At 37.8% G+C, this 10,651-nt stretch overlaps 1 protein-coding gene across 1 annotated transcript in view; it reads left to right on the top strand.

The window, feature by feature from the left end:
* The first annotated feature begins 68 nt into the window (after positions 1-68).
* HACD2 (3-hydroxyacyl-CoA dehydratase 2) overlaps positions 69-10,651 on the top strand; it is an 82,532-nt gene continuing 71,949 nt past the window's right edge. The window contains exon 1 of the mRNA XM_074301419.1: positions 69-327. Within this exon, the coding sequence (XP_074157520.1) occupies positions 161-327 (167 nt within the window). The 5' untranslated portion in view covers positions 69-160. The remainder of the gene's footprint in view (positions 328-10,651) is intronic.

Here is a 10,651-nt window from a genome sequence, read left to right as displayed (position 1 = left end):
CCCCCCTTCCCCGGCCCAGAGCTCCTCCCCGGCCCCGCCCCATCGCTCCGGCCCCGCCTCCCGCTCTCCCAGGTCCTCTAGCTACCAGTCGCTGGGCCGGGCGTACTCAGTGGCTCGTTCTCTCCGCCCGGGGCTGCAGGTAGGGATTAGCTCCTAAGACATGGCGGCAGCGGCGGCAGCGGCGGGGTCTTCGGCGACTGGGACGAAGGGGAATGGGAGCGGCGGCCGGCCTGGGCCCAGTGAAGCCGGCGGGCCGCGGAAGAAGAGGGGACCGGGGCCCCTGGCCACAGCGTACCTGGTCATTTACAATGTAGTGATGACTGCCGGGTGAGGAGGGGAAGGGGGCAGAGGTGAGCGGGCGGGGTGTGGTTGGAGGGGGGCAGGATAGAATCTGGCAGGGGGGGGCGGTGTCCCAGGTGGGGAGGGGGCAAGCCAGCCGAGAGGACGCCCAGCGAGCATGCGCCTTGAGGACGGGCGTCCCTTCATTCATTCTCTAACCTGTTCCTAGAAGCTCGACTACGCGCCGCGGCACGGAGCCGGGGCACTGCTGGGGGAGGTGAAAAGATGAATGAGCCGAACGCGGCCCCTGCTCTCCCGCGGCTCCAGGTGTCTTGTACCTGGAGCCGTGAGGTCCCGCCCGCATGCACGGGGTCCGAGGAACCTGTAGGGCGGTGGGCTGGGATTGGAAGCGGTGGAGAGGGTTGGGGCACTCTGGTTTTATTCTAGGGGGAGAGAACACAGGGACCTTAGTTAGGGCCGAAAGCGAGTTCTGAGCCAGTTTATTTATTCGTAGGAGGAATGAGAGGAAATTGAGCTAGGTAGGCAGGAAATGCCCGTTGGAAACTGATGTGGAAAGCCTTGAGTGACGCGCTGAGGAGCTGGGACCTCATTTCGGAAACGCAGAGGAATCATTGAAGTTTTTTAGTAGGAGAATTATAATTTGTTCTGGGCCTTGTAGAGTGGATCCGAGAAGAGAGCAGCTGCAGGTGGACAGGAAAGACAGTATTTGGGGGTCTGGAGAAGGGGTTGACAGGCGCTCATCAGAGAAAATACTTAGTTGTGTTGAGAAAAGGAAGACGTCCTCTGGATGACAGGGATTATTAGCAGTCACGTGCAAAAATTCCCATTGGAGTTGGTGTTGCGGGAGCAAGGTTGGATGTATGTAGAACTTTTTTTGTCTTTTCTCCTTTCGGGAAAGGGCTGAGGTTTATCGAGCATCAGAGAGGAGTCTCAGACTTTGAATTTTTACACAAGTGGTCAGAAGGGAATCGAGTATGAGACTGAGAGAGAGTCTTCAGCTGGGAAGAATTTGAGTAGATGGAAAGAAATTAGCCTTTGCCACTTAGTCGATTATTCACATTCGTACTTTTGGGAAAACTCTTCCACCTGACCTTTTAACACTGAATACTTGTGTATATATATATTTTTAAACAGATTCAGATTTTTTAAAATTTCATTAAAGCTTTTTATTTATAAAACATGCATTGATAACGACCATTGCAAAACTTCCTGTTCCATATTTTCCCCTCCTTTCCCTCACCTCCTCCCCTAGATGGCAGATAGTCCAATACATGTTAAATATGTTAAAATATATGTTAAATACAATATATGTATATCTATTTATACAATTATGTTGCTGCACAAGAAAAATTGGATCAAGAAGGAAAAAAAAACCTGAGAAAGAAAGCAAAATGCAAGCAAACATCAACAGAGTGAAAACGCTATATTATGAACCACACTCAATTCCCACCACCCTCCTCTGGGCTAGATGGCTCTCTTCATCACTGAACAATTGGAACTGGTTTGAATCATTTTATTGTTGAAGAGAGCTATATCCATCAGAGTAGATCATCATATAGAATAGATTCAGATTTTATAAATACATTTAAGAACTGAATTTAAATACTAGCATTTGGGGTTAATTTAGTAATGATAGCTGATATTTCATTCCTCTCATGGTAGTAAATGTAAAACCACCAAAGGAAATTAGTTAAACATGGTAAAACTCTCAATACTCTGATTTTTGGGAGGGGGGGATTAGGAAAGATTTGGGAAAATATATAAAGGTTTTGATCAGTGGAAAGGCTTTTTAACTGCATAAAAATGAAGGCATTATTTTTGAAAATAAAGTTTCTGGAATGTTAATAAATGCTACTTTATGTTTGTTGACATGAATAGTCTATAAAATATTTTCAATGCAGAAAAAATGAGAATCTCAGCTTAAAATTTTTTTGGCTCAAAGGATTTACTGCAGTGCTTTGCATGTACTTTGCTCTTAATGATTATTATCATTATACGTAGTACCTTATGAATGCCTAATTTTGAAAAAAAGATCTTTTAAACATTGAAACATTAATTTTTTTTTAAGTATTCTTAAAATGTCACTGATTTAGTCTAATGGTAGAAGATGGCTGAAGTAGTAAAAATTCTTAATGTAAACTATACTTAAAATAATAAAGTTTTACTACTTTCAAGATATAGTAGTCAAAATAGGCTAAAATGTTCTAGAAAACTTAAATGAACAATCAGAATATCAGTTTGTGAACATGGAAATACTTAAGAATCCTTTCAAACCATTGTTTTACTATTTTCTTTGTTCCTCAGTCTTAAAAAAGTCAACTTCAACCCATTTGGGCATATTTGAATCAATATCATAGGAATGAAGAGGTTTAATTTACAGAGCATAAGAGATGTTCTTTAAGTCCTTTTACATGAGACTTAAGAGGATCTGTATAAATGAATAAAACAGGACAGGCCAACCCGAATGGAGACAGTGACAGCTGCTCTCCTTCCACTCCCATTGCCCTTTCACAGGCTTTTCTAAAGTGATCTCTCTACAGTTGGGGGAGATTTGGGCAGAGGATGCAAGCTTCTCTTAATCCTAAGGCATCAGTGATTAAGTTTCTGTCCAAAGCTACATACTAGGTGGGAGTTGGGCAGGGGAAAGCCTGACCTTCAGTTGTCCCAATGACATCTTCATCTCAGGTTGGTAGGGAGCTAGACAAAAATATTTACATTAAACCTGCTTTTTTTCCAGTGTCAGTACTCAGGATAAAAAATGTTTTTCCTCCAATTCTACTATTTTTTTTAATGTCAATTGCTCATATTAATTTATTTCTTATTCCTTTTCATTGCAAATATATTATGGTTTTTGTGGTCTGGCTAAAGAACTTCCACAGCTTCCCATTTACTTATAGCTCTCCATTTTATAATAACACGGTGGTGGTGGTGTTTTGAGAAAATATATTGTGAATAAAAAGCAATTGAGTTTGAAAAGAACATTTGGAGCTCTACTAATTCATAAACTGTCAAATTATGGACTCAAATCATTTAACAACATCCTTATTTGACAGAAAAGAAAACTGAGGCCTGAAGAGGTAAAATGATTTGTTCAAGGACACACAGGTAGTTGGTGATGACCTGAATTAGAACTTACCGAGTTAAGTGATCTTTTTTTTACTAACCACGTCTTCTTGTGTATATGTATGTGTACATACATTCTGTTTGTGTGGATGCCTTTGTTATATTCTAGATAAATACCTTTTGATTAATACTTTTGTATCTTAACATTGTTCAGAAAAATGTGCATTGAAATGAGCTCAAGACAACTCATACATATGCTTGCTATGTCACTTTGTGATAAAAACTCTGGCTGAGGAGTTGCTGCACTGAAGGTTGTTCTCTTTAGTTGTAATGGTGATCATTGGTCACTTGATAGCTTGTCCCCTACCTCTAAGGGAATCCATGATATGTCTGCGTATACAATGTGAGCATTCCTAGATCAAAAATATTTTTGTTTCTTGAAAGTTTTTTCCAAGGATTTCCTAGACAAATCCCCTTTCCAAATATGAAAACTTTTCAATAGTAGTATCTTAAATATAGGAACCTGGACTTGGCATTCTGATTTATCTTATTACTCCTTTCAAACCTTACTACTACCCACATTTTCCTTCTTTTTTGTTCATGCTCTTTCATGTGCCTGGAATATTATCCTCAATTTCTAGCTATTAAAATCCTACCTGTCTTCTAAGATTCATCTCAGTTACTGCATCTTTTATGCAGTTTCTTTTGAATTCTCACTAAAATTGATATGGTCCCCCTCTCCCCCTCAGATCCTCTGTAGTTCTTTGTACCTTTCTTACAGCTCATATTAAATTTACTGTCAGATGTCATTTTGTAAGTCATGAGCAGTGTTGTCCTTTTTCATGCTTCACAGCTCCTAGCAGAGTATGTAGTAGCTGCTCAATAAATGGGTATTTTAAAAAAATATTAATGCTTTTTGTTTTTACATCAGTCACTTCTGAGTATACCCAACAAAATCTCTCACAAATGATTTTTTTTTTTTTTTTTTTTTCTGAGGCAATTGGGGTTAAGTGATTTGCCCAGGGTCACACAGCTAGGAAGTGTTAAGTGTCTGAGATCGGATTTGAACTCAGATCCTCCCGACTTCAGGGCTGGTGCTCTATACATAGATTTAATGCTGGAAGAGATCTTAGAGACCCCTTAATTTACAGATAAGGAAACTGAGGCCAAGACAGGTTTAAATGACTTAGCCAGTCACTCAGGAAGAGTTTAAGTTGCCTTGGTTTAAGAAATGCCTAAAGTAATCTTTTAGTTCTGGTCATCCTGATCATTACAGTTACTCAGCAATCTTTTGATTCTTTTTGTTTAAATGATTGTAGTTTCTGGTTATGTTGTTCTTCTGGCCCTGCTTAACATCACTATGGATAAATTAATAAACATCTAATTCTGTTTCTCCAAATTCCACATTTCTTAGGGCACAATTTTTCATTTCATTTTTATTCCAGTTTATTTGACCATTCCCAGTTTTAGGCTTTGAGATGAAGACTTGACAGAAAGTCTGTCCTAGGAGCATATAGTATGTACCTTTTTACTTGGGCTTTGTAACACCTATTATTTTTTGGCTGCTCAAATGCCTTTTAAAAAAAAATCTGATATTTATGCCTTAGTTAAAATTGCTGGTTAAGTGAATTCTTGGGTGATGGGTTACTGAAATTACCAATGTAGATGGTTTTGTGTGTGTGTGTGTGTGTGTGTGTGTGTGTGTGTGTGTGTGATGCTTGAATTTTTCAAGAGGTGTTTATATTTCAAGGAAATTAATGAAATATTGCCTCTTGTGCAAAAATAGTCCCAGAAATAAGACTATAATTAATTTTTTTTCAGATTTTCATTTTCTGTTGAAATTAACTGAATAAGAGTTACATGTACTGTTTTCCACTCACCCATCCCAATTTAAATTATAGTGAAATACAAATTATAAAATTTGACTGAAAACAGAAAACTAGGTACATTTAGTAAAAATGACTTTTCTTGATATATATCCTTAGAAATGCATTCAAGAAATTACACTTAAATGGCAATAGGAAATTTTTTGTGTCAGTCTTCTCATTTTTTACCATTATTAATTAATATGGCATACCTGACAGCAGCTGCTTGGCTACTACTGTGCAGCTACCACTCAGCAGCAGAAATCCACAAGATCTGGTGTGCAGCAAGACCAGAGTTTAGGAGCTACCTCTCCCTCTCCACAACTGCAGCCTTAATTATTCCAGGAGAGCCTTCCTTCCCATCAGCAAGCATTCCTGCCACTGTGGCTGTTGAAAGAGCACAGAGGTCTTATGTGTGGCTTTTTTAACCTCACTGCTTCTTAACAAAGCTATGGCTCTCTCCAGGATGCCTCTTAATACCTTAATGAGCTTGCATTAAGAATCATTTTGCCAAGGAGCTCCAGCTTGGTGGGAACCAGCCTTTCTCTTCCCCTGTGTAATAAGTATGTAGGTTTCCTTCTAAGCCTACATCACAGGCATTAGTTGGAAACAATTATCTCATTTTTTGTGTCTATGGTTATTGGCATCTCATCTATATGGGGTTAAGAAAGAGATCAGGGAGTCTGGAAGCAGAGATTGCTAATGGAGGACTTATAGTTGAAAATGTGGTTTAGAGGCTTGACTTGGGTCCTAGGAGAAGGCACCCTCACAAAATAGCCAGTATGGATACAGTTTCCTCCCAGGATTTTGAAGGGGCAGTCTGAATTGTAGACCATTTAGGACTGGGAATCCTATCTTATCAAGAAAATAGACTGTTTGCCAAGAGCTCTTACTTCTTCCCTTCTCTCCATCTCAGAAGCCTTTGTCATCATCCTTCATTCTTTCTTCCTTAATTCTGGTCCTTGGAGAGATTCCCCTTCTGTTATATGTTCACTTAATTCCATTACCTCTGAGCTCTTTGGGCAGATTGCCCCACCATGTCTTTCCTCTCCATCCCCATCTTTAGTCCCCCTTGTTCTAATTCTTGCTCCCTATTAATTGCCAGGTCTCTCATAGTTAAAAACCATTATTCCTACCATCCTCTCTAGTTAATATCCTTTTTCTTTTCTCTTTTTTACAGCCAAAGCTCTAGAAAAACTCATCTATTCAGTTGCTATTTTGTCCCTTCCATTTTGTTATGTTTTTGGTCATGTTCACCTCTTTGTGACCCTATTTGGGAATTTCTTGGCATATAAGAGGGTGGTTTGCTATTTTCTTCTCCAGTTCATTTTACAGATGAGGAAACTGAGGTAAACAGCATTGCCCAAGATTACACAGTTAGGAGATGTCAGATGCCTGATTTGAATTTAGATCTGTCTTCCTGACTCTTAATTTGGCCCTCTGTTCACTGAGTCATTTAGCAATCTCTCCACTTAACCCTTACTCTTTCCCTTTTAGATTTTTTTTTAATCACTATTCATAGTTCTCTACCCACTTCTGTTTTCTCTTGCTTTCATTCTCCCTTTGTTGCATTGTCACCCATGTCCTGAAGCTAAGATCCCCAAGGCTCTCTTTCTAAACTTTCTCCCATGAGTTTAAGTATGTGTAGCTTACTCACAAATCTGTATCTATCCTGCAATAAATTGCACAAGTACAAGTAATGCTGTTTGAGCTGGCCAGTGTCCCACTGTCTTATTTGGCTGATATTCGAACCCATTTTGTAGGTGATCCAGGTGTTGTTAGCAGTTGGTAATAAAGGGACCATTCTGCAAGGCCAGACATTATGGATTTGACCAAGTCCCAGAAAACTAGAATCACTGACTTAGAGAGTTAGAAGGTGCCTGGGTGGCTATTTAAGGAATTCCCACCCTAACCTATCTGACAAGTGGTTAGCCAACCACTAACTCTGGATTCAGGGACCTGGGTTTAAATCCCACTTCTGACACTTGATATTTGTGCTTCCTTGCATGTCACTTATTTTGGGGGGGCTACCATTTTCTTGTGTAAAATTATGGGTTTAGACTGATTGACTTTAATGATGTCCCTCACAGCTCTGAATCCTTGATTTTGTGACACTTTCTGTCTACCCTCTCTGTTCCAAGACAGTCTTTCTGCTTTGCAACACTGAATTCCTTGATAGATATATTATCTCAATTTTTTCCCTGAAGAATCAACAGAAGCTATATATTCAAAAGTATTATTTCCACCTAGAGTTTGTGCAAATGTTCCTGGAATTCAGAAATATCAAGAATTGGGTCATCATCAGGATAGAAATTGATGTTACTACAGTAAGGAAATGATGTGTTTCATTTATATCTTAGAGATCATACTCTTAAAATATACAAGAAAACAATGTTGCACCACTAGTTAAGATCTTATATTTAAACACTATAGTCAATAACTCTTCAACAAAAGCAAAGGAACAAGATGAAGTGAAAAGTAGGCTAGAATAGTAAAGAAAGGATGTGTTCCATTTATGTTAGATATCACGCTTTTCAAACATACAAGAAAACAATGTTGCACTACTGGTTAAGATCTTATATTTTAAACTCTACAGTCAGTAACTATTCAACAAAAGCAAAGGAATGAGGTGAGTGTAAAGCAGACAAGACCAGAGCTGGGTTCAAGCCTGAATTTTGTCAATTGCCTAATAACCTTGGGTAGATCATTTTAGGCTTCTGATTCCTCGTTTGTCAAATGAGAGAATTGGACTAGATAACATTAGAAATTCTCTTCTAGCTCTGAAATTCGATTGAGTCTGCTTTTAAGAGAAGAAATCATTTTTTACATCTGCTCTAACATTTTAGGGATATTTAATAGTACAAGTGGGATGAAGGATGGTGAAAATTACAATAATTACCACTGAATTGCTAGTAAGCATTCTAGGCACTATTGTTCTATAGTCTCACAGATAGCATTACAATACACACTTTACATAATAGATTTGTACCAAAATGTTAAAAGTAATATTTCAAAGGCTTCACTGTTCCTTTATATAAAGATCTTTAAATACAGAGGAATGTGTTACATTAAATTGCACCTTTAAAGACTGAATTAAGTGTTTTACCTGTTGACAAATCAATTATATATCAGTCTCTATACAAGGGATCAATTTTAATGATAATATGCTTTCTTAGAGTTCTCTCAAAGAAGCTTAAAGCAATTTACAAACTTTAATTTATTCAACATCACTGTGGCAAATAAGGGATCAATATGCTAATTTTAACCAAGTTTCCTCATCTGCATCAGGGAGTTAAGTGAAATTCCTGAGAGCAGTGGAAATCAATTTGGAATCATTGTTAAGTATGGATTTTTTATACATCAATTAATTCCCTTCCATCCAAGGCCCCAGATTCTGAAAATAAGTCAGATAAATCCAGTGTTGACAGGAGTTTGGAGAAACAGGCATGCTATAATATGTTGTTGGTGGGTCTACAGATTGTGGAAAACATTTTGGAAATCTATATTGCAACAATAAGGAAGACTTGCTTTCCAACTTGGTAATTCCAGTGTTAAAATTATATCCCAAATACCTTATTGAAAATGCATTTTGAAGAAAGATTCATAGCTATTCTTTTTGTAATATCAAAAATCTGTAAGCAATCGATGTTTTGAATAATTGGAAGATGGTCCAATCCATTATATCACATTTTTCCCACTTTTTATTTTCCCTGATTACATGTAAAGATAGTTTAGCATTCACTTTTATATGATTTTGAGTTTCAAATTTTTTTCTCCCACTGCCCCCCCCACTCTCTCCAAGACAGCAAACAATTTGATATAGATTATACACATGCAGTTATATTAAACATATTTTCACTTTAGTCATATTGTGAAGGAAGAATCAGAACAAAAGGGAAAAATTACAAGAAGCATGCTTCGATATTCATTTAGACGCTATAGTTTTTTGGTTGTGGATAGCATTTTCTATCATGAGTCTTCTTTATTACTAATAAAAGCTAAGTCTGTCATAGTTGATCATCGCATGGTGTTGTTACTGTGTACAAAGTTCTCTTGGTTTGCTTTTTTTATTCAGCATCAGCTCATGTGAATCTTTTCAGGTCTTTCTGAAATTTATTGTCAAATCATTTCTTACACAGCAGTAATATTCCATTACATTTATAAACCACAATTTGTTCAGCCATTCTCCAATTGATAAGCATCTCCTCAATTTCCATTTCTTTGCTATCACAAAAAGAGCTATTATAAATATTTTTGTGTATTTGGGTCTTTTCCCCTTTTTTATAATCTCTTTGGCATACAGATTTAATAGTGGTATTGTTTGATCAAAGGGTGTATACAGTTTTGTATGTCCTTTGGACAATTCCATAGTTGCTCTTCAGAATGGTTGAATCAGTTCACAACTTCACCAACAGTGCATTAGTGTTTCAATTCTCCCACATCTTCTCCAACATATATCATTTTCCTTCTGTCATATTAGCCAATCTAATGTATGAGGTAATAACCTGGAGATGTTTTAAATTACATTTCTATAATTGATAATGATTTAGAACATTTTTTCATATGATATTTGTAAAGTTCTGTCATCTCTCAATTATAATCCTTCTCTGGGAGGAGATCTCTTTTCTGTATAATCTTTTCCTCTGTGTGCAGGTTTCTTGGGAGGCTTCTGGAGCTTCCAGCCAGAGAGAAGGTAGAATCTCGAATCCTCTTCTTCCTGAATCCTGGGTCTGAATCTCCTCAAGCTTCCCTGAAGTTCTCTCAGGAAGTCTTGTCTTTCCCCAATCCAGACTCCTCCTCCAGGCCACAGTCCCAACTCTGGCCCAGAGTAGACTAATGCCTTGCTCAATGTTGTCTTCTTTTATCCTCCCAGAGAATGTGCGAGTGAGAACTCAAGGGCTTGTGGGAAAATTACTTCAACCAATTAACTTGCTCCTTTTTAAAAGGTTGTGTAAACTCCTTTTCATATGTAAACTCCTCCTCAGAAGTTCGAAGGGGTAAACTCCCCTTAAAGGCCTGAACCAAAGGTGTGAACTAGAAAATTGTTAAGTACCGACTTAGCACTTAGTAAGAACCTAACAGATTTTGATAGCATTTATTTCTTCATTTGAAAATTGCCTCTTCATATCCTCTGACTATCAATTGGAAAATAACATGTCTTCTAAATTTGAATCCATTCTCTCTATATTTGAGAAATGAGGCCTTTATCAAAAACATTGACTATAAAAATTGTTACCCAGCTTCTGCTTTCTTTCTTATCTTGGTCTCATTGGCTTTGTTTATGTAAAATCTTTTAAATTTAATGTAATCAAAATTATCTGTTTTTCATTTCATAATGTTCTCTATCTCTTGTTTCATTATAAATTTTTTCTCCATAGATCTGATAAGCAAACTATTCCTTGCTCTCCTAATTTGCTTATGGT

This window comes from Sminthopsis crassicaudata, chromosome 3 (assembly GCF_048593235.1).
Source record: "Sminthopsis crassicaudata isolate SCR6 chromosome 3, ASM4859323v1, whole genome shotgun sequence".
NCBI classification, from domain to species: domain Eukaryota; kingdom Metazoa; phylum Chordata; class Mammalia; order Dasyuromorphia; family Dasyuridae; genus Sminthopsis; species Sminthopsis crassicaudata.
Note: the sequence above shows the minus strand (reverse complement) of the source record. Positions and strands in the feature narration are given on the sequence as shown.